At 27.0% G+C, this 24,955-nt stretch overlaps 2 protein-coding genes across 3 annotated transcripts; one reads left to right on the top strand and one right to left on the bottom strand.

Annotated features, from left to right (window-relative positions):
• Positions 1-1,684: 1,684 nt before the first annotated feature.
• LOC107452564 (U8 snoRNA-decapping enzyme) lies at positions 1,685-6,588 on the bottom strand. Of its 2 annotated transcripts, none has more exons than XM_016069055.4 (3): positions 6,269-6,588; positions 4,134-4,397; positions 1,685-1,917 (listed from the first exon to the last, which is right to left on the bottom strand). In XM_016069055.4, the coding sequence occupies exons 1-3, from the start codon at positions 6,428-6,430 to the stop codon at positions 1,744-1,746; spliced, it is 600 nt and encodes a 199-aa protein (XP_015924541.1). In that variant the 5' UTR covers positions 6,431-6,588; the 3' UTR covers positions 1,685-1,743. The 2 variants fall into 2 exon arrangements, with proteins under 2 accessions (XP_015924541.1, XP_015924543.1); XM_016069057.5 differs by having other exon boundaries at positions 6,190-6,330.
• Positions 6,589-6,688: 100 nt separating this feature from the next.
• LOC107452562 (guanine nucleotide-exchange factor SEC12) lies at positions 6,689-24,539 on the top strand. Its single transcript, XM_016069053.1, has 10 exons — positions 6,689-6,936; positions 7,018-7,166; positions 10,983-11,193; positions 14,400-14,665; positions 16,678-16,761; positions 19,098-19,222; positions 19,952-20,122; positions 21,657-21,729; positions 21,968-22,127; positions 24,266-24,539. Exons 2-10 carry the CDS (start codon positions 7,032-7,034, stop codon positions 24,349-24,351), a joined length of 1,311 nt encoding a protein of 436 aa, XP_015924539.1. The 5' UTR covers positions 6,689-6,936; positions 7,018-7,031; the 3' UTR covers positions 24,352-24,539.
• The last annotated feature ends 416 nt before the right edge of the window (positions 24,540-24,955 follow it).

Raw genomic sequence — 24,955 nt, 5'->3', positions numbered from 1 at the left:
TGATCTGAATCACCTAATTCAAATAGTTATCCGAACCGCATGATTCGAATCATTGGTGATGAAGGGGACCCTATTGTGAGGAATAATTGTTTTAGAAGACAATAAAATGATGTTAAGGCATATAAACACTCCTGAAAAATGTTTTTAAAAAAATTAAGTAAATTTTAATAGATAAATCATTTTTATCAATTTCATCATCAATTATTGGAATCAATAAGCGATTTGAATCACCAAAGCGATTGAAATCGCTTTTATGATTCGTTTTGCCCAACTCTCATATTCACGTGCTTTCGTCGTAAATACACATGGTATTTTTATTAATCTTTTTTCACTTATTGCTGCAAATTTTTACAATTTTTAAAATCTTTTTTTTCTTCTATTTTTTGATGCGATGATAACTTGCAAAGTGCAAAAGAGGAAGAACATGTTATTTTGTTCAATATATATTCTATATATTTTGTAGCAAAAATTTATGCGATAAAAAAAATGTTTCTCTTTAATGTTATTTTTGTGCATAAAAATTGCAGATTTTTATCTTCTATGTACAAAAGAAAAGTACTAAAAAAATTGCTTGATAAAAAACTTCAGAAAATAGAGAATTTCTCATTCCAGTAATCACATGTCTGTAAACCAAATTAAAATTAAGAATCTTGAATGACTGTAAAATAAATCACTAATACTAATTTTTAAGGATGAAACAACTATAATTTAAAAAGAAAAGTTCTCATTGTGGGCGAATTTGAGTTTCGCCAGTAGCGGCAACCCTGTTCCCCTGCACAGCTTACACTTAACCTTCCGTTTAAGCTCTCGTGCTTATCGTTTTTCCTAATTTAACTGTTATTTGACAACTATTTATGGTTAATTGCAACCATATTTTGGAATATTATGATTCATTCAAAATCATTTAATAGATTAACTGTTTTCGTTTACAATAAAAGCTGTTATTGTTTATGAGCTGTTTCCTTTAGTTATTAGTTGCCACCAATGGAAACTTTAATATTAAGGTAGGTTAGACCCTTCACTCATCAATAAAATTGAATTTTTTTACACAATTAAACTTTGCAATTAAAAAAGATGTGAAAAAAAAAGCTTTTATTTTGGAGGGGACAATTTTTACATAAAAAAATCCGCCACAGAGATAAATATTTGGGTGCAAAGTAATCAATAATTAAAAGTGTACCATTAAATTTGCATGGCTTTGCTATTTCAGTACTTCTTACCCTAATTGAATGTCCACGCGGTTATCTGTTTACCTTTTCTGTTACAGAAATATCAATTTCTTAAAACATGTTTTGATAAGCAAATTTTAAAAGAATCCCTTAAAATAATTTTAGTAGATTTATTTATATACATATAAAAAATTATTTGCCTGAATAATTGGCTTTATATTTAGAATAGAGAGTTAAACAACCTATAAATATTCCAAAAAAGGTAACCACACACTACTAGACGTTATTTTATAACTTTAAAAGCTATCCGATATTGATTTCAGATCTGTAAGTAACGCTTCAAATTACTTGCCAAATTTTTCTACACAGTATCCTTGTAAATAAAATAGTGTTTTTTTCTTTTTGCATAGCACATAACAATGTGTTACATATGTTTTAAACCTTGAGAACAAAAAAATTCTAAGAAAAGTGATAGTGTTTATTTTTAAAACATATATATATAGTTTAAAAAGCGATTGATAATATAACCCAATAATTTTATTATTTGTGACCACTATACTACAACATTATCGTACTAAGATTTATTCAAATATACATTTAATTCATCACAAGAACATAGTTCTTTTAGTACTAAAAAGTTCAGCAATTGAATTTTAGCACATCCAGCAAATTGGTTCTTCAGAAATGTTGGCAATCCTCGAATATGATCATGCATAACAAACATTGGCACTCTCACCAAACCAAAGGTCTAAAATACAGGGCGAAAAAGGAAGGAAGGAATTAAATGCCTATGTATATTTAGAACTTAAAATAAAATTTTCTTTAATTTTTTTTTATAGAAAAAAAAAACATTTAATTGAAGGAAAAAAATTCTATACTGCTAAAATATGAAAAATACCAAATTGTAACAAACCTAAAGATGATAATAATTTTAAAAAAAGTCTCAATTTTAAAATAAAACCATCAATAAGTAGTTTACTTTCTCAAAATAAAACAAACTATTGACTTGTACCAATACTGAAAACCTTTTAATTATATTATGAGCACAAATTGATATAAAATGATTAACATTTACAACATATCTCTTGATTATTTTTAGGGTAAATAAGAAACTTGCCTGACAATTCCATTTGTAATCTCATTCTCAAATAATCTCATTAATATATGACATACTGACTCAATTGTTAAAAATTTCATTTACATCTATCATTAGATTTATACACACTGGCCAACTAATCAGGAATCTTAGTTAAATATTTCATTGGATCTCTTTTTTACATAAATTAGAACCTGTTTTTGTGAGTTTATCAATTTCACAAGTTTCGGAAGTACATATTTGTCCAAAGAGTATCATGAATTGGCTACATAGACTTCAAGATGCTGTATATTAGATGAAAGAGAAGACTGTTGTCGGATGAGCCTTTCCAACATATCTCTAAACATTTTTAATTGGTTAAGATCCAAATTTTGTAGTAACTAAGAAAAAGGTTGATAGTCTAATTTTGTATGTTTCTAACACTATGGGCAGTTGCATTATCGTCAATGAAGTATCGGTCCCCTTTGTAATAATAGTGTGATATTCTAGGCTAAATTTGATATGCTAATGTGTCCATGTGATGTGTGATTTTTGTTTACCCATGAGAAACATCAGGACACCATTTCCATATCAGTCAGTTTAACTTATCTCACATCATGATACTCAAATAAAGGCAAATGAAAATCTCCTAAGTTTGAAATTCATTAACCAGTTATGTATTTTAGCTATAGGCACCGTAAATGATATATTACTATTTAGAATTTGATTTTTTTCCTCATTTTCAGTCTTTAGACGAAGAAAAAAGCAAAATAACTAAATTGTTATTTTGTTTTTGATTCCTTGCATGCAAATAATTAAAATTTTGAATAAAATATTTTTAGAATATGTATTATAATTCTTTAAAAAGTGCGATATTCAAAAGTAAAAAAAAAACATGACTAAAGAAGTTATTAAAAAAATTGTACAAGCAACTAAGCTGATCGACAGAGTATTGATTGATAATCAAAAAACATAATTTGACGCAACTTACAAATACATTTAATGAAACAATTCATTATTGTGCTAATTAAAGGAAAGAAAAAATATTTAAACACATTTTAACCCACTGGTGGTTTAGCAAATGGGCAAAATTGGGAAAATATTTCGCCCCAATACATCACTTTTCTATGTAATAACATGGAAAAACCGGTTTTGCTGTGGGGAGAAGACAGCAGGTTAAAATAAGACCTTTTTCGTGCAGAACCGTCAGTGGATTAAAAGTGGCAATAGTGACATAAACAGAAATAACAAAATCTTAAAAAAACTGTATAGCACCTAAACATAGTTATGACTAATGACCTCATAATATATATTTATAACCAGCTCTTAGCAGGACTGTTAATTATAAAATATAAATCAATTAAAAATAAAATAAGAGATAGGAAAACAGTAGAGACAAAAATACTTTTAAGCAGATTTGAATGCAAAAATGTTTAACTTTTAGATAGAATTACGTAAGTTTCTTTGTACATAAACTATTTTTTTATTAATTTGAACATTTTGCTAAAAAAAATTTTTTTTGCACAAATTTTGCTTCTAAAACATAAAAAGTCAATAATAATAAAGTGAAAAACTCTAGCATTGTTCTGAAAACCATAAGGTACTTGCATGTTTCAAGGCATAAGAATGAGTGAGATTTTCAGGGAACTCCATAATCCTAAAGTTGGCAAATATTTTGGAAAAACTAAAAAAAAGGCCTAAATATGTTGGTCAAAAAAAGTTAAGATAGGACAAACTTTTGAATTTAAATTCAGCTTTTTATCTTTAGCAGTATAATGGGATAGTTCTACAATCTACTTACTTCAATACTACATGATTTAACTCAATTCCATATAATTTAATTGGAGATTTTCAAAACATTTTTACTTAATCATAACTTCACTATTTACCTCAATTCCATACTCATCAGCACACAAAGTGTCATATTCTATACTCTGAAATTCTTCTTTAGATACTTCTTTTGCATAAAAATGATAGCAGAACTTCTTTGAGTTGGCCACATGGGTAAACATATGATCTTCATGAGTTACGTGAAATGTTGATTTCAAATTTATTTCTTCTTTAAGTTCACGATTCAGCCCTGTAAGTATATCTGTTCCTTCGTCAATTATGCCCCCATGAAACCCAAGCGTGCCATCAAAACGCATTTGCATCTAAAATGTAAAATTATTCAATTACTGTAAATTTCTTTCGAAAGTTTAATGCATGTTAAGCAAAGTTTACCACAAAAAATAAAATTTTATTGATCATGATTTATTATTATGGAAATAAATTTGTTCAAGTTGTTTCCTAGGTGTTAGGTATAGAAGCGATTTCACGTGCTGAGCTTCATATCTAAATCATGGTGAAGTCTGAGGATTAAAAGTCAATAGTTATACACTTAATGAAACCATCGTAATAAATGAATAATGCCTAAAATTATCTACAGAAACTATAATAATTGTAATACCTTTATAACTCATACAATAACAATTTTAGTATCACTTTCAATAAACAAAATCATTCTTCAAAAACGGAAATCATTAGTCCTAATTATATTAAAAAGTCAAAAATATAAATTAAAACAAACAAAAATTACTTTAGTAACACTTAAGATATTAATTCAATTATTACGAATATCTTGAAGAAAGATAAGTCATTAAAATTGAGAAAGCTTAATGAGAGAATTTTCTAAGTGAAATTATTGTATTAAAAAAAAAATTATAGGAGACACCCCTGAGAATAAGTAGCACATTTCATGTATGTACTTTATTTACGCCACACCAGAGCTGCCCAATGGGGTATTGGCGATGGTCTGGGAAACATCCCTGAGGATGATCCGAAGAATCGTAATTTTGGTTTGATCCAACGGCCTGCGCGCTAAGTTGAGCACTTTACAGTAGAACAGTTTAATGAGGGTCGATACCGTGCACCCTCGATTCCAACGCAGGGTGCGTAGTCAAATCTTTGAATCAGAAATAAGCACTTTTTAAAAACTTTTCAAGCACTTTACAAAAATTTTTAAGCACTCAAAAAATTCATATTCAATCAATGATATTATTGATAAAACAAAAACTTTTTATAAACAGTTTTAGCGTTAAAAAAAAAACGGCCGTAAATCGAAACAATCAGTACTTTCCCACATCACCGAGTGAATTCAACTTGACCCTGAACTCAGAACAAAAGTACCCTTACCCCCTACGTCAAAAAAAAGTGTTAGAAGTAAAAAAAAATAAACAAGAACAAAATTAAAATAAATTAAAAAGAAAAACATTTCATAAGGATCTGATATTCTTTATCCGAATTGGAGCACTCGGGTTTCGGTTTAAAGTGTGTGCGCATGCACAAGTCATAACGTGGGTACGACATAAAGTCCGGATGAATGATTTCGTAAGCAAACTCCCCATTTTTCGTGAAATGCATGGGATCCACCAGATATCACTGAAGGGAGAAGAAAAAAAATTTTGGAAAAAAAAGCACTTTTTAAAAACGCCAGCTGAAAAAAGCACCTTTAAAAGCTTTTAAAAACGAAATCCCAAAAAAGCACCTTTAAGTACTTTTCACAAACGCTACGCACCCTGCTGATTAAAGTGGTCACCTACCCGCTTACTGACCACAGTCAGTGATGCTTGACCAGTGTTCTACTGGGAACCGTGTTTTTGAGATTAGTCCACTAAGGGGCAAAATAGAAGTTCAGAATTAAAATAAACAAACCATGAATAAATACTTTAATTTCTCTCATTAAAAAGCTACACAAAAGAAACAGCTTGATTGTTACAACTATTTCTGGAACACTTATGCATCATATACCATAGAAAATAAATGTAAAAAAAAAAAAAAAAATGGTTCACAGAGGCTAGTGTAAAATTGGAGTATATATGGACTTCAAGGTATCACAGCGGATAATTTTTAAAAGTTTAAATATTAAATCTTTTATGGAAATTTTAGTTTTGAGCTCAATACTACCATGACGAAAATTCTATTGTAATTAGACTCTGCAAATTTGATAAGAAACATATTAAATTTTACGTGTTTTTATATTTACGGAGATCAAAGCTGATGATTTGTATTGCTGATCATAATCAAAGAGTACTGTTGGATTCCGAGAAAAAATACAACAATGAGCTGCATGAGTGTATTCTTTCAATTTAAGTGCTTTTTCAAAATCAATAATTTCGTAAGATGGGTCACTTTCTCCAATTTTCATGTCGAAAGATAAATAAACTACGACAAAAATTCAATTTTCGGTTTAAATGCCGAACTTCGAACTGACTGCAGTTAACAACAGTCATTTTGTTGTACTGTCACTAATGCTTCTATTAAAAAAATTACATTTGATACTAATCATTGAATAGTATCAGATATAGAAATCTTTTGTTTTAAATGGAAAAAGTAAATGGTTTGGAAAATTTTTACTTTTATATTTTAACTAGGAGTTTTAATTATAAAGAAAAAATTAGGCAACGTGTTTGAGCTAAGTTGCTATGGCAACAATGACGAAATTTTTTTTCATTTTATTTTTCCAACCCTCTCGCGGTGGGACACGTCAACTATTTTAATTGTATTGTTTTTCCCATTCAGCAGAAAAAATAAAACGAAACAAATTGAGAATAAGTGTAAATTTGGACTTATTATGACTTATATATTTTAAAATAAAAGTTTTATTAAATTCTATCTTTTATATCATAAAAAAACTAGCAACATACAGGACAGGTTTGGTTTATTTTGTTATGTTACAAAAGAAATTCTCATAATTATATCTTTTCTGGTATTAATTAATTGTTTTTAATATAGGCAACATATTTAAGATGACATTGAAAAAACAAAGTCAGTTGTTGGCTCGGGTGAATTTTCCGCTTTACACTGTTCAGTGTTTATCTGAAAGGCATGTCCTAGTTGCTGGTGGTGGTGGAGGTGCTAAGACCGGCGTACCTAATGTTATCGTAAGTTTCATTTTTTTTTAACTTAAAAAATGAATCAAAATAATTAAAGACAAAATATAGCATTCAAATATGAAAATAATGAAGTTTTTATAAATTATGATCTTCCAAGAAACATGGTTCTACAGTTTTGTATCTTTGATTAAAGAAATAACTGATACCCAAACTACTTATTAATAGTTTTGTCTTTCTAGTTCAAAATATTTTGCAGTTCTGTTAATGTTTTAACTACTGAAATTTTTGGTAAAAATCGACAACTGGGTCTTTTTCTTTTCTTTTTGCTATTTTTTTATGTTTTTTCTGAAGACAAGGACTTTATGGCTTAAACTCAAAATTTTTTTGGGATATTTCCATATTGTGATCTGTTGCACCAACTACAATCGCCATGGTGCCAAATAGATTTTAAACTTGCAAATTTTTTTGAAAAAACATGTAGATATTTGCCCGGGGTGGCTCTGAGTTATACATTTCGAGTTTGTTCCTTTCTGTGATGTTTTTTTTAGTTTCTCGCTGGCCGCTGCCCGGAAGTTGCTAGGGCTTGATGATTATTCTGCCAAAGATCAGGATAAGGAAATCTCCCCGATTTTCTAATAAGTAATTGAGATAGTAATAATCACATTATAGAGGATTTTATATACAGTAAAAGTTCTGAAGAAAAGTGCTCGATCAACAATGCACCCAATTCTACCCTCTAATCGAATTTTTATTTATACTTAAATTAACAATAAGATCAATCATTAAAACTAAAATTGAGTTTTTTCAATGTATGCTATGAGCTAAAAAAAAAATTTTTTTTTCTACAGTGCAAATGCTTCTTAGTTACAAAATCATTTTAAAATCGTGCTCTTAAAAATCTATGTACTTTAATATAATTTCTAAACTTTTGATATAACAGAATTTGCTTCAGAGTTAATAATTAAATATTTAGTCTTTGAAAACTGTAGTTTTTTTTTTTTTTCCATTGCGGAAAGAGGATGCAGTTTTTGATATGTTTATCAAATAAGTTTTTTTTTTTCATTTAAATTTTTTATTCAATTATGATTGTCTAAAAAGAATAGTGTGAAGAGTGATTAATAAATAACAAGATTGATTTTTGTTTTATTTAATGTTCAACTTATACTGAGTAGGGGTAATTTTTAGTTTAGTATAATTTTCTTTCTCACTTATTAGAATCAATTCCAGATTGAGCAAACTGCATTGCGCAAGGAATATTAAGTTGAGAAAAACTTAATCTAATAAAATTTTAGTTAATTAATTTTTTAGAGAAATAAATTTTTTTTTAAAAATTATAGCTCCTACAATGAGATTTTTCTAATTATATGAATTATGGACTCTTTAGCTTTTAAAATATTGTTTTTTGAAAGCTCTGATCAATGCTTCATAAAAATCAAAATTTTACATAGTAAATATGCACATACAAAAATATACATAGTAAACTCTGTAAAAACTGCATAGCTTTGTGTAAGAGCCTTTGTTAATTTTAGAATTTTTCAGGCTACAAATCATTTGTTTACTTTTTCATAACTCAATTTTTATTTTATAAATTTAAGTAAAATTACTAATATTTTATGCATCATTATAAATATTTTATTTAATTATATCTCAGATAGAGTAAGACAGGATAATTCACTTAAGTTAAAATTTATTAAAATTTCATTTTAAATAGTTACAAGCTCAGTGATGTTTGAAAATATATTGCATAATTTATTTTTTAACAAAGATTATTTCATTGGCACTATAATTGTCTTTTGGAAATTTAACCATCTGTTGGCTATTTGAATTTTAAAATGTGTGCAGATTTTATCAGGGATGTGATTCTTCCGCGGATCCGCTGATTTCCGCTTTTTTCAGATTTTTCCATATCTTCTGCTCTTTTTTCATAAATTTCCGCGCGGAAATTTTTTTTATGCAGTAAATGATATTTCGTTGAAAATTTTTTTCTTTTGTTGAAAATCAATTCCCATTCACGCAATTTAAAAGTTCAATATCGCGATTTGTATTTAAGCGTTTTTAAAATCCAATATCGCGATTTGTATTTAAACGTTTTTAAAACCCAATATCGCGATTCATATTCCCGCTAGTTTAAAATCCAATGTCGCGATTCGTATTCATATATATTTTTAAATTTCAATATTGCGATTCGTTATCACGCGGTTGTAATATCAAACATCGATATTCGAATTTATACGCGGTTTAATCATTACTCGTTGTGATAAGTATTCACGGACTCTAAAAAATTATGCATCGTGATTCTTATTTACACGATTTAAAAATTCAATACCGCGATTTGTATTTTCGTGCTTTTAAAATTCAATATCGTGATTCTTATTCAAGCGATTTTAAAATCCAACATCGCGATTCTTATTCAAGCGATTTTAAAATCTAACATTGCGATTCTTATTCAACCTATTTTAAAATCGAACATCGCGATTCTTATTCACGCACTCTTAAAATCCAACATCGCGATTCTTATTCACCCTATTTTAAAATCGAACATCGCGATTCTTATTCACGCAATCTTAAAATCCAACATCGCGATTTTAAAATCCGATATCCCCTTATTCACGCGATTTTAAAATCCGGCATCGCGATTCTTTTTCACGCGATTTTAAAGTCAAACATCGCGATTCTTATTCAAGCGATTTTAAAATCCAACATCGCGATTCTTATTCAAGCGATTTTAAAATCCAACATCGCGATTCTTATTCACCCTATTTTAAAATCGAACATCGCGATTCTTAGTCACGCAATCTTAAAATCCAACATCGCGATTTTAAAATCCGATATCGCCTTATTCACGCGATTTTAAAATACGGCATCGCGATTCTTTTTCACGCGATTCTTATTCACGTGATTTTGAAATCCAACATCGCGATTCTTAATCTAAGGCCTCTAAAAATTGTGTGAGAAATGAACTTTCTTGTCCTATCAACACTGATGATCAAAAGTCTGCAAAACGCAGTCTACAGATCAGTCATGTTAATAAAAGACCATCGAAAAAACAAAGAACTGATGAGAATGTCCATAAAGGTCCTTTGATCATTAAAGAAATGTTTTTTAAAATGATGTGATACATAAAATCCTGCTTATGCATAATTACTCAAAGTTATCTAAATTATTAAAAAAAAATTTTTTTAATCAAGATTTTATTTAAGAACATAATTACCATTTATTTATATTTATTTGAATAGATAATAATGTAATCATTATCAGATTGGCTATTGAATTCATATAATTTTTTCTTTTGCACGTTTAATGCTACAGTTATAAACTTCCTCTTTTTTGTGTTTTTGTCAATCACATCCCTGTTTTATGCAATGTTTGATTTTAAGGCTGTGAATTGTCTACTATTCTAATTACTATAAATTATTGTTACTTTAAGAGCTTTCTGAATTATTAATTTATTTTTTAACATTGAATGATTTTGATGGTTGATTGATGATTAGATGGTTGATTTTAAGATTACTGTAGTAATTTCTGTAAATTCTTGTTACTTTGAAACATTTCTGATTTATTAATTTTTTAACAAAATTTATTTTATAGACACTATAATTGTTTGTTTTTTTTCCTTCAAATTTAACTACCAGTTTGCTGCATTATAAAATTAGTGCAGATTTTAGACTGGGAATTATAGTCTACTGTAGTAGTTTCTGTAAATTCTTGTTACTTTCAGAGCTTTTTGATTAATTTAATTTTGAATGGTTTAGATTTGCTGCATTATAAAATGTTTGTGAGATATTGATTTGCTTCTTGATCTAAATTGTATAGGTCTATATTTTGTAAGTTATTTCATTAATTAGTTTTTAATTATTTTTATAGCAAATCTATGAACTAATTCATGACGGTGTAACTTGCAGAGCTGAATCTATAACTCATTATGAAACTGGAAGTGAAGCCACAAGAAACTGTGCTATTCACGATGCCGGCAAGTATAAAATATTGTTTGCAGGAATGGAAGGAAATTGTCATACTTATAAAATCAAACATGAAATGATTGTAGAAAAAGAAACAATTATAAAAGAATCAAAAGGTAAGTCTATTTTGTGTTACTGATACTTTTTTTAATCTAATATTTAAAAATAGCAATTTATACTTTATTAGTTAATGCAATCAATGTTTTTAATGAATTTTATTTTGATTTATTAATTTTATATTCAATTTGTATACATAGTTCTTTTATATCTTATTAAATTTATCTTGAAAATTTTTAATTTTGGCTTAAATTGCTAGTGATCTAATTTTTTAACCTTTCACACTTTTACTATCTTTAAAAAAAAATAGAACAGAATAGTTTTTTTTGAGATAGACTATTAAAACATATATAATTTGAACTAAACATCACAAAGTTAATAGAAATGTATAGTGAATATTTCTGTTCCTGCAGGCTTAGTGCTTAGCCATGATTGGGTTTTTTTGTCAAAATTTTGTGAGCACTATATTGGAAAATGGGAAAAAAAGGCTTATTTATAAAAATTTTAATGTCTATACCTTTAAAACCATTAATTCATTAAATGATAATTGTTTGGTTGTTTTGTTACCTATATTAAAGATATATTTATTATAAAATAAGTTTTCATGGTATCCTTATCTGACTATTTGATCAAGATTAATTTTTTTCTGTTATAATAAATTAATGTGTGTCTTACTAATCAGTTTGTCTGTTAACCGTGCTTATACGTCAAAGAATTTATTATTGAAAATATAGAACAAAAAAGATGCAACTAAAACAATCCAAATTAGACTTACCTGATTTTTAAACTTACTGATAAGCTCTTTTATATCTTATTAAATTTATCTGGAAAATTTTTAGTTTTGGCTTAAATTGCTAGTGATCTAATTTTTTAACCTTTCACACTTTTTCTATCTTTAAAAAAAAATAGAACAGAATAGTTTTTTTTGAGATAGACTATTAAAACATATATAATTTGAACTAAACATCACAAAGTTAATAGAAATGTATAGTGAATATTTCTGTTCCTGCAGGCTTAGTGCTTAGCCATGATTGGGTTTTTTTGTCAAAATTTTGTGAGCACTATATTGGAAAATGGGAAAAAAAGGCTTATTTATAAAAATTTTAATGTCTATACCTTTAAAACCATTAATTCATTAAATGATAATTGTTTGGTTGTTTTGTTACCTATATTAAAGATATATTTATTATAAAATAAGTTTTCATGGTATCCTTATCTGACTATTTGATCAAGATTAATTTTTTTCTGTTATAATAAATTAATGTGTGTCTTACTAATCAGTTTGTCTGTTAACCGTGCTTATACGTCAAAGAATTTATTATTGAAAATATAGAACAAAAAAGATGCAACTAAAACAATCCAAATTAGACTTACCTGATTTTTAAACTTACTGATTCCGTACAATCTAATTATGAATCTCTTGTATATCCTATTCATGAATAATCAGTTCAATCTATTTTAATTAACCTAAATTGCATCTTTGTTGTTGGTATCCACAAACGTTGCGTTAAATTCTTCATTAACAGCTACTTTATTTACACTATGTCTGATATTAAGATTGCAAATATAGTCAATAAACAAAAATAATGTAAAATTTTATGTTTGTAGAATAGAGTGCTCTTTAACTTAGCACATTTAAAAAACATGCAGTTGTTAGAATTTAGGTTAAATTTTTGGTTTTAATTTTTGAGATGTATTTTATTGATTACAAATGTTTGCCAAAATTGTATCATTTCATAGCAATGCCTGAAAAAAAAAAAATTGAAATAATGGCTTCTATTTAGTTCATTTTTCTTAATTAATAAAAATATGTATATATTAATTTTAAATGGATAATTTAAAACTTACTTTATATTTGAGTATTTTTAGCTGAAAAGATCTATTGAAATTCTAAAATCAAATTTCTCAGATTAAAAATTTTTAAATTTCTCAGATTCTGATCGGATGGCAACCTTGCATTTATTTATTACAAAAGGTACTGCCAACTAAAATAAATAACAATTATAAATTTATTTGAGAAAATTAATATATAAAAAAATTTGTTATTCCTTTTCCGTACACACCCTCTTAACAATTGAGTTAAGTTGTTAGAAAATAGACCGGTTCCTGAGTGGACTGATCGTTAAGACAGGGTTCCCAGCAGATCACCGAAGTCGAGCATCACTGGCTACTGTCAGTGTGCAGGTGGGTGACCACTTGGATCAGCCTGCGTAGGCACCAAGGGTGTGCGGTATTGGTCCTCGTTAAACCGTTCTACCGTAAAGTGCTCGACTTCACATGCAGGTCGTTGGGCTACCGAAGCTGGGGTGCCATCCCCTCTGCAGAGGATAAAAATTGTGATGGCATGTCTTCGGACCATCTTCTGGGATGTTTCCCAGACCGTAGCCAATGGACCATTGTGCAGCTCTAGTGCGACGTAAATGAACAACAACAGCAATAGGGAATAGACCGAAAACTTTTCCGTGATAGTGAAGTTTAAAAAATGAGTGATAGGAATATAGCAAAAAGTTTATATAAGAAAATTAAATTTTCAACCCTTCTGTATCATAGAAAATTGAAGACGGTATGTAACTTTTTATCTTTACTTCTTTTGTCTAATTCTAATATATGAGTGTATTTTTGAAAAATTGTGGTTTATATTAGGGGTGATATAAGTGTTTTGAGAAGTTTTTATTCACACATTTTTTTACTTTTAACTGGTAAAATTTTGAATTAAAACTTAGACTATTTGCTGAAAATTTTGTTGAATGTAACATAAAAATTGTGCTTAAAATAGACTCAAGTGTAAGGCTTTGCGTTAAATAGAATTTTGTGTTATCTAGATCATTTCACATTATTAATTTTACAAAATTTCAGAAGACTCAATCTTTTGAGTATACAATTTAAGTTTTTTCTATCTCGGTAATTATGATTTTAAATCTAGACTTCAATATAGTATGTAAATATATGGAACAATATCGCATAAGTTTTTATTCCATTTATTAAGGAATAAAAAATCTCCTTTATTGTTTTTATTTAAATTTATATTACAAAACAGGAACTTATTTTTCATAAAAATGTCCTCTCCTGCATCACAAACTCTTTCTCTGTTACTAAGTTAATACTCGATATCCCATAACAGGTTAATGACTCTTATTTTAATTCTTCGAGTTAACTCATTTTTGGATACCATTGTAATATTCATTTATTATCATTATTTTTTTACTGAAATATATTTAAATGTAATATTGTTTCTATTTTCTTATGATTACTTCTTTTTAATTAGATAAGCATGCTAAATCTACAGTTAGAAAAAGAATAGTAGAAACAGAGTCAGTTGAAGAAAATCAGGTAGACCCAAAAAAGTATGAAAAAGAAGATGCAAATGCAAATGTGATACATTCCTCATCAAAGCTTCAATTTTGTATTCATAATTTGGATTCATTCCAAACTGATTTTAGTGAAGAACCTTTTCAGAAGGTTGTTCGTTTTTCAAGGTCCTCCAGTTTACTTACCACAGCTGGGGCTGATGGTCACATTAGAATTTGGAAAGTTAGTACTATAATGTTTGTTTTAAAATTTCATCTCTAAAGTTTTAAATGAATTAAAGTTACATTATTTAATGTTGAAAGCTCTTATTAATTGAAAAGTTTTAATGCATGTTGTAGAAATATTCTTATTCTGGATAGTTATTAATAAGATTTATATTTTTCATTAATTACGTTATTTATTTCCTTTTAACTAAATCACAAACATATGTGTTCTTGATTACATTTATCATTTGAGTTTGATGCAATATAGTCATTAAACTCCACATTTAATCCAGTCTTATTAAGCAACACTAACACTTGAATTTTCTGGTTATTTTAGTAAATTTTACAAAACAATCAGTAGATCATTGTTCTCATATTAAATAGCATAAAAAAGAAATTTGTTATAGCAGCTAAAAAGTAAGTTCGTTCATTGTAAATAATTGCTCTGCATTATGTTCCATTTCTGGTCTGATGAGGGTATTAAGCTATTAAAAATCTCTCTATCATGTAATTTTGGTAATTTTCGCATTTAGCTTTCTCAGAAGCAATTTGTGGGGGGAAATTTAAAAAAAAAACTTTGGTCAATTGTTCACAGGACCAATACTTAAAAGATCTTTACCATTTTGATTTGTTTAAAATGTATTAATATTTTTTTTTTTTTTTTGAAAATTTAAATGAAAATTTAGGTGAAAAATTACTACACAAAGAATGGGAAATCATCACAATTATGATGAAATATGCTACTTAGGGACAGTAACAGGAACCAAAACAAAAAGCTGAAAATAAATATATATATTTTATTCCTTTATTCTAATTCTTAGTACATGGATTCATTAATTATTATTTTGGGTAGCTAAAGTCAAATTTTAGTGATCCTGGACAGTTTTAGTATTGAGCCTTGAAATGTATATGGTTTTATTTATAATCGTTATTTTAATGCTAATTTTAACATTTATTGCAGAAGTTAGTTTTGTCATATTTTTTATATTTGTCATATTTTATATTTTTTAAAGACTTGATACTTTGTTTACTTAGATATGTGTACAATTTATTGTAACAAAATCTAAGCTCAATGTCTGTCATATAATTGAATAAAAAATTAGATTTCAAAACATCAGAACTTCTCTTTCTGGGTTTTAGCAGTAATTTTTGGAAATAGTTCTGGTTTAATGAGTGTATTGAAGTAAACCATACATAAATATCTTTATTTCACCTTTTATTTCTAAGACAAATTTTTTGTAAAATTGATGATTATTTAAGAATCTTTAAGTTATTTTACACTCATTATTTAAAATAAGGTTTTCTATTAATGTAATCTGATTTTTTTTTTTTTTCAAACTGACTAGTGTTTATTTAAGCTGCATGTTAAATGTTTTATCAGAAAGGATATTATTAAAAAGAAACAAAACAGTTTTTATTAAATCAATGGCAAGGTCGGTAGCATTTTTAAAAGTTGGTTATTTTTGGTTGTAGTAAGTAAAATAAAAAATTACCCATATTGTGAAAATATCATTGAAAATATTTTTGTAATTTATTAATTTTATATATGTGTAAGTATAAAAATATTTTATACAAATAATGCTGAAAAAAAGTTTTTTTTTTTTTTTGTGCATGTAGCCTAATTACAATTTTTTTCTTATGTTTAAAATAATTCCTTAGGTGCTTTAAAGCTGCTTAATTTTTGTTGAAAAATATGGATACACACCCTAGTATATTTTACAATAAATGGTAGAATTATGCAAGTACCAATATTTTATTTAAACAATAATTTTTGCATATATTTCAAAAACTGAAATGTTGGTACTTTCTGATTACTTTTTCTAGTGTAAATAATTAATTTTTCGTTTTCTTATTTTAAATTTGTAGTTTTGTTTGTTATTTTAAATTAGTTGTCTTTTATATTTTCTTGAAACATTCTCTAAAATTTTAGTTTAATATTCGTTCAATGTTATCCCATTTAAAATAATATTTATAAAATTATATTTATTAATTTTTTAATATTAAAATTTATTTTGAATCTTTTTAAACCAGTTTCCTGAATTAAAGAAAATTCATGACATTGAAGCACATTCCGACGAGGTAGATGATCTTGACATTTGTCCACTTGGTAAAAAAGTAAATATGAATTTAGTATATTCTGTCAAAAATTCTGTTTTTATACTGTATTTTTAAAACTATTTATTTTGATCACTTTATTATTTGACTAGTTTTTAAAACTCTTTCTTCAAATTGTAGCTTGTGAGAAAATTACATGCAATATTCTTTTACTGAATCTAAGTTATTGTCATAATTATCAAATTTAGCTGTTATTTTGTTATTAATTTTCACAATCTCAATGTTTCTTCACTGCTCTTTGCCTACACTGCTTTGAATCTTTAACCTGTTTACCCGGATATAAACTTTTGTTCAACTCTTTCTATATAGTACTTTTTTGTCTTCTATATAGTTAATAAGTAATATCAAGACATTTCTATTAATCTCTGCCGAAAAATGTCATTCCCATTTGTGTAGTAGTTCGTGTAAAGTGTATATGTATGGAATATTTTGCCCAGTTAACAAGTTAAAGCCCTCTCTTGATTTCTCTTATGTAACTTTTTTTAATGATAATATAACTAATAGTGGTTTAGCAAAATAAGTTGAGCGTATTTTGCCCAACATTTTAAATAGATCAATCGTCAAGGATAGAAAGGAAAAAGTGACAAATTTAAATGTAACTTTAATAAAATTCAAACAACAAAAGCATAAGTATCCAGAATTATAACAAACCTTTGCAATGGGATATATACTTATCATACATTTGATTTCAGTTCAGTTCGTTGCACTTCAGGCCTGGCAGCTCGTTATGCATAATAGTTTACAGGTTCCTGTAATTTTGGTACTTGAATCTATTATGATAATTACATCACAGTGGCATATAAGTGCAAAAAATATTTTAAATGCAAATGGGTAGAGGCAAAGATTGGCTCTGCCTTGACATTTTGCAATTATTCTATGTAGGTATAGAGTAAAATATAGAACAGCATGTTGTGAAAAGGAGAAGATGGCTTTGGTGCCTGATAGACATTCCAGTTTCATCTATTAAAGCATGAGGGATTTTAGGTTTGTTGATACCAACCATAGACTTCAAAAAAATCTCCAAAGTAAAAGTCCAACAGCACTGAATTGCATTATCTGAGTAGCTAGTTTTCTGATAATAAAACCATAAAGTTACATGGCGAGGAAACCCTGCAGTGATGCGCGAAATATTTAAAAATAAAAGTGTTAGTCGTTTGAGGAGCCCTCCAATTTTTGATAACTCTGAACTTTTTAACTTTCTTTTCCTTTTGCAACATTTTACATCATAAATGGTAAAAAAATTTAAATCATCAGAGAATTTAGGGAACAATTTATGTATATTATAAAAAAAAACATTGCTTTTTCTTATAAGCAATGCTTTATTGCTATAAATTTTAATATAATATGGATTCATGAAATTTTTTTTCAAAGATCATTAGAGTACATTGTGAACAGTGAATCCTCTCAGGAGTGATCACTCTCTGTTCCATACTAAATTGGTTGTTAATGGAGGTTTTTCACTCTTAGGGGTTACCGTCATCATCTTCAAAATGTTACGAAGGTACATGATTTTTCGGAAACTATTTAAATTTCTGTCCGTTTAATTTTCTTGGTATGGAAATGCCACTTGTGTATGCATTGTGAAAATCGGTTCGATGAATAAAATTTATGGTCAATAAAAATTATCCCTACTCACATAATTATATTTAAAAACAAACTTACCAATTATGAACGATAGAACTATTTTAAATAGATAAACAATTATGTTTTTTGCATTTAATTTTTATGTTTGCATTTAATTTTATATCATAAACATTTGTTAGCTTTAAAATATAAGAGGTTTGTTTGAGATGCTTAGTTTTTTCTGAAATAATTTTTTTCCTAATTTAACTTTTAACTTTAAACCTAAATAATTAATAGCAATGTCTTTAATGCACAGTGTGAGATTGAATATCTTTTTCAGAGAGTGCCAAAAAGAGCCTCTAAATACGAGCCTCACACAAATATTTTAAATAAATCTAAATTTCTTATTTGTTTTGTTAGTATTTTTTATTACAATATTTTTTTGTTGTTTCCTTATTTGACCTTTTCCGCATGGGGTGCAGAGGCTTGCCGAGTTGATTGGAGAGGTTTTGATGATCTCTCCTAAAGGTCTTCTTCAACACAAAGTCTATGAAAAAAATTCTGTTCCTTCTAAAAGTGGTCATAAACAGATGTCGCTTCAAAGAGGTGGTCTTTCCTTGAGGTTTCGCTGTATTATCATTCTACTTTAAAGTTGTCTTTTCTTTGTGTACTGCTGTTTATATATATATATATATATATATATATATATATATATATATATATATATATATATATATATATATATATATATATATATATAATATTATTTTTAGATAGTTAGCATTTCAAGAGATGGGCATGGTAAAATTTGGAATGCTGAAAATGGTTCTCTTGTCACAGAACTTAATTACGTTCTACCTTCCAAATCTACTGCAAAGTATATATTTAGAAGTTGTAGGTATGTTTATTCGAGCAAAATTTATATTTTAAGATCACATAAAAAAAATCTTTATCACAGTGATTATTTTTAATCCTTTGTAATTGATTTTTAATATTTCAGAGAAATGCTAGTAATATATATCTGTTCATCAGAAAATTTTATTTCAACCTCTATTTAAATTTCTATGATAACAATTTAATGCTGACTGATAATTTTTATATAAAACTAATACAGTAGTATAAATTAAAGTATAAGTTTTTCTTATAAGTAATAATTTTGAAAAAAATTTTAAGAAATCCATATCTCTGTTTTTAAGTGTATAATAAATTGCATGGCATATTTAAGAAATAATTTTATTTCAAATGGAGGAAAAAGTTACCTTTATGTTATTTAAAATGAGTCCAAAAATTTTGCTTGAAAAAAAATCAAGTTAAGAATAGATAGTTTTAATCAATTAATGACATATATACTTTTTACTAAAATATATAAGTAAGTAAAGTAAAGTACTGCATAACAAACTATCTCAATTACTTTTTGGATGCTTACAAGCCCAGGTAATAAATAAAAATAGTTTCAATTTTTTTTTTACATATCTTGTTCTGCAATACTTAAATATCATTATAATCAACCAATAAAATATATATTTATTCTTAATAATATAAGTTGTTGTTTAAAGCACATGTTTACCTTAGAATCACTGTTTTTGCGTTCATATGACTTATGCTCTTTTATTGGAATTTGTTTCAGATTTGGTATAGTAGAAGACAAAAATGACTTGGCTTTATTTGCAACTCTAAATCCACGTGAGCGATCGAAACCTCCAATGTGTTCGTATATTTGCAAGTGGGATACAAAAGAATTCTTATTGCAAAAAATCGTTTCGGCTGGAAAGGACATGTTAACTACAATGGCTATAAGGTATCATAAAAATAAGTTACTTATTTTGATACATTTTTTTCTTTATCCTTTAAAGTAGACATAATTAAATTCCAAAAGTTCTCAACCTCTTTTAGCCATGACACAGAATAATTGCCTAAGTTAGCTTCAGAAGTTGGAAATCTACATTGAAATTACTTATTTAGTAATTTCAATAATTTAGTAATTTCAACAATAATTTCAATAATTTTTCTTTTCTTTTTTTACATCCTGGAAGCTTTTGACCCATAGGTTAGAAATTCCTGATTTATTTTACTAAGCTTTAACTGCATTTGAATTAAAAATATATAATTTTTTCATGTTTCGTTATATTGTGTGAATTATTTTTGATATATTTTATCTTCTTTAAAGCTTTCAGCTCTTTTTTTTTTTTTTTTTAAAAAAGAAAAATTAAAAATATCTGCAAGTAGTTTGTTCTATGACATCTTATTTACATGGAAAGCTGTTTTCTTTATCGGCCTTATATTATTAATAATTGAAATGACTTACAGATTTTTTAGCAGAAGTTAAATGAATGGAAGTTTTATTTAAAGAAAAGCTTAATACAGTTTTTTACTCTGATTTGAATTAATTTTTTTTGTTTTGTTTGAATTATATGTTTATTGTAATTTTAGCATCAGTTAAAGTTTTATATAAAAAAAAATTATGATTTAAGTATGTTTTAATTATATTTTTACTTTTTATTAATTATAAGTGAAAACTAGCATTATTAAAAATAAGTTTAAGATTGTAATTTATGATAATTAGATTTTGTTCAATATATTTCTGCAATTGTGGATACTAAAGTTTAAAATATTGCTACTTTGAATTTTACTTGGATGTAAAAACTAACACATACTTAAGTAATACAGAAATAAAAAAATTTCTTTTAGATAACCTTTATAAAAAATACAAGCTTTTCAATAAAAGTTAGTTTTGTTTTTATAATTGCCAATACCTATTTCTGGTTTGCATTTTAATATGTTTTTATGAATGAAAAAGAAATATGCTTGGGAGATAAGATAATGGGAGGAGGAAAAAAACTCATTATAAATCAAACATATAAAATAAAATCGAATAAAAAATTAAATTCAACTTGTTAAAATGATGTACAAAATCAAAAGCAATTAAATTGAAATGTAGCAAATTTTATGTTAATTATAAAAAAGGGGTATGTTGTTAGAATTACAAAATCTTTAACAACTCTTCATAGTTAAAGAAGAGAGATAAAGTACTTTACACCAAGATTTATACACCATTTTATGAGAAAGCAAATAAAATTATTCTTCATAATGTCCCAATTAAATATTATTACAAAAATTTTATGAAATTTGTCTAACAATATTTTATTGTTCAGATCATTTTTACGAACTTGTTTTTAAATTTTGCTTCAAACAAATTATTGGGCAATGTAAATATAATAGAAAAAATCAGTTCCACTTTGACTTTATAGTAAATAGCTATTGCTTCATATGATTGTTGAACAAACATTTGAACATTTAACATCTTAAACAAATTTATATATTTTTTATTTTAGCGACAATGGTCATTTTATTGGATTAGGTACACTAGAAGGAAGTGTCAAGATCTATATAGCTTTTAGTTTACAAGTAAGCGTTTTCTTTAATAAATCAACATCTGTAATCAAACAACCCCTATTTTATTTTTTGTATTTAAATTGTTAATTTTATGAACTTGTAATAGGCTTTTGACAGTTATACTGCTAATATAATTTTTTTAAAAATGTCTTTTAATTAATATATTTTTCGAAAAATGTGAATTTAGAAACCATGTTAGACAAAAGTAAATATTTCTTTATTTATCAAACATGATATAATTTTGTTACAGAAACTTTATAATGTAAACCATGTTCATGGAATCTTTGTGACTGGTTTAGAATTTTTACCTACACGTGAAGAAACACGTCGCATTACTGGTGGACAAGAAGCCTCCCTAATAAGCATATCTGTAGATAATCATATTGTTATTCATCACATTCCAATGAAAGGTAACTTTAAAAAATTTCTTTTGATATTAATCATACTAAAATATTTATGATACGCATAATATTCAGTCGTTTGTCATTGAAATGCAAACGCTTCATCCTGCTATTAGATATTATAAAATCATCTATTTTTTAGATCTTATAAATAAAATCTTTTTTAATATAGTGGAAGTATACAGAATTGATCATGCAGAAAATGATTTATTGCACTGAAAGAGGTCTTTGCTTCCAACTTAAATATATTTATTAGAATTACAATTTATTTTATAACTAAATGTAAATTTCACTATGCTACAAAATACAACTCCGGGCTTTTATCTTTCTTTAAATAAAGCAGATAAGAATAGTTTATTTTTAAACTAACATAAAACTTTCTCTTTATATGTAAATTTACAAACTGCAGTCAAACTCCGGTATAGTGAACACGGTTTATAGTGAACTCCCAGATATAGTGAACGAAATGTTCGGTCCCGTGCCTTGCTATACATGTATAATGTTATTTTCTGTGGATATAGTGAACCAAAAAGGTGAGGAAGTTGGATATAGTGAACTTTTTTCTGTCTTCGGCCGATTTCTTTGTTCATTTTTTTTTAATAATTTTGAAATTTCTACTTCAAAATAAATATATATACCACTGTTTAAAACCATCTACAGAGGGGAATGTAGTGATAAACATTTTTTTCTTGTTTGCTTCTTTTACCTCACTTTCCCATCCCTAAACAAACCAAGCAGATGTTTCCATCCCAGGCAGATGATGTACCTGTAAGGTGTCAGTGGGATCAAAATGCATTTTCTGTCAGAGGAAATGAGTAATTATTCATTATTGGTCAAAGGGTTAAACACTAATATGCGTTGATAAGGCCTTCATTTCAACTCCTTTTTGCTCTCAGTTCAGTTAAAAAAAGTCTGCAAACAAGTGTCTCAAATTTAACTTTGGCGACCAGTAAACGTAAAACGTTCTCCATTGATGATAAAATGGGCATAATCGGAAAAATTGAAAATGGATGCAATCAAGTTGATATTTACAAGGAATATAAGCTATGTACTTTTATGTGCTCGAATGGCAGGTTAGACAGGTATAAAAAGCGAAATAACAGAAATTCAGGAAAAATTATCTGAGAGTCAGGAAGTGTTTCCATATCTGATGTTGAGGATTGCTTATCAGCTAAAAATTACTAATTTTTTTTTACGCGCAAAACGAAGAGTACTGAAAAATAATACATTTTTTGCTACTGCATAATATATTTTAGTCATTTATTTGAATAATGTGTAATAAAAGGAAGGAGTTTGGGAACCTTTAGTTAATTGTCTGCGAAACGGATATAGTGAACTCCCGGTTATAGTGAACCAAAATGTCGGTCCCTTGAAGGTTCACTATAGCGGGGTTTGACTGTATAATAATACAAATTTGGTTACTAAGATCAAAAATCTTTGCTGTTGAATTTCATTACTAACATTTTTTTCTTTTTAAAGAAAAAGACCTACTCTGGTATTGAATTATTGCAAAATTTTTGTTTATATTTGAATGCCTTTTGCCAAATTGATTAATCCAATGAAACAAATATAAATAATCTGAATAAATAATTCTGGAATAATTTATTTATTCAATGGTTAAAAAAAGAAAGAAAAAAAGTTGTCTTTTGGTTTTAATACTTATTATTAGAGATATTTTTGAATGGGTTATGAATCATTCAAGGAACTTTCAAATATTTAGAAAAAGGAGTTAGCTGATTTAGAAGGTGAAAAATTTTTTCAGTCAATGGAAGTCACTATCTAAATAAAATGCATACTTAAAGTTGTGAATTTTAGAAATGAATTTTTTATAATAAATGACTAAGGTGAATAAGGTTTTTCCATTGTGTTTAATTAATTTTACTTAATGTTAACTTTTTACAATTAGAAGTTTGACACTGTTAAAAGGACCAGAGAATTTTAACGTGAATTATATCGGTGAAAGATGCAAAAATCAGAACTTACAAAAACTGGTTAAGCAATTTGTATTGGTATTAGAGCTTATCTTTTTTTTTTCGTAAAAAATTTTATTATGCATACTGTGATCTATAATTATTAAATTCTAGTAAAAGATTTAGAATTATTTTTAAATTTTCTTTTCAAACATATAATTTTTTTTCTTTTTTCAGCATCGATTGGATACTTAACTTTTATCATGCTGTTAATCATATTTCTTTTCCTGGTATTTGTAATGATGGACTATTTCAATTTATGAATTGACAAGCACTTGATATGACTTATAAATGTAAAATTTTTATCAAACAATTGTATTTTAATGTGTAAATTTTTTTGTCATTTTATCTAATGTATATATTTTAACTTAAAATCTAATTGTACAGAATCTTAGACGAATCTATATTGTGTGTTTTGAATTATAATAAATTATGAAATATTTGTAGTTTACTTTTGTGCGATAAAAAGATTGTTGAATAATATTAAAAGGTAGAAAGAACTTGAAAATAATGGCATGGTAACTAGGTTATTTCATAGCTTAACTTTAATTTGAAAATAAAAACACTTAAACTTTTATGACTTATTCAAAGTAAATGATAAGAAACTGTTAAAAATGTCACTGGAAAGTTGTACTATTTATGATGGCAAAGGTTTAATTATAACACCTATCAGCTAAAGACGTAATTTTCGTATGAAATTTTTAATTTGCAGCATAATGCTGTATATAAATCGCCTCAAACGTTATCGATAACCACATTATGAAAGAATTTACAATTTCGAAAATTTATTCTTTTAAGTTGTAGTTTTTTAGGAGAAAAACATAAAAAGAAATTGGCATAAAGCCTCTATTCATGAACGAAGCACAG

Source organism: Parasteatoda tepidariorum, chromosome 2 (genome assembly GCF_982258835.1).
Source record: "Parasteatoda tepidariorum strain Cologne lab strain chromosome 2, Ptep-v5.0, whole genome shotgun sequence".
NCBI lineage: Eukaryota > Metazoa > Arthropoda > Arachnida > Araneae > Theridiidae > Parasteatoda > Parasteatoda tepidariorum.
Note: the sequence above shows the minus strand (reverse complement) of the source record. Positions and strands in the feature narration are given on the sequence as shown.

Excerpts from the sequence above, each read along its gene's own strand:
- LOC107452564 (XM_016069055.4), bottom strand. The coding sequence starts at position 6,430 with ATGAAAATTGGAGAAAGTGACCCATCTTACGAAATTATTGATTTTGAA. Across the intron at positions 4,398-6,268 it reads AATCATCAGCTTTGATCTCC|ATGCAAATGCGTTTTGATGG; the intron begins GTAAATATAAAA and ends TTTACATTTTAG. Across the intron at positions 1,918-4,133 it reads CTGATGAGTATGGAATTGAG|ACCTTTGGTTTGGTGAGAGT; the intron begins GTAAATAGTGAA and ends CCTGTATTTTAG.
- LOC107452562 (XM_016069053.1), top strand. The coding sequence starts at position 7,032 with ATGACATTGAAAAAACAAAGTCAGTTGTTGGCTCGGGTGAATTTTCCG. Across the intron at positions 20,123-21,656 it reads TTAACTACAATGGCTATAAG|CGACAATGGTCATTTTATTG; the intron begins GTATCATAAAAA and ends TTTTTATTTTAG. Across the intron at positions 22,128-24,265 it reads TCATCACATTCCAATGAAAG|CATCGATTGGATACTTAACT; the intron begins GTAACTTTAAAA and ends TTCTTTTTTCAG.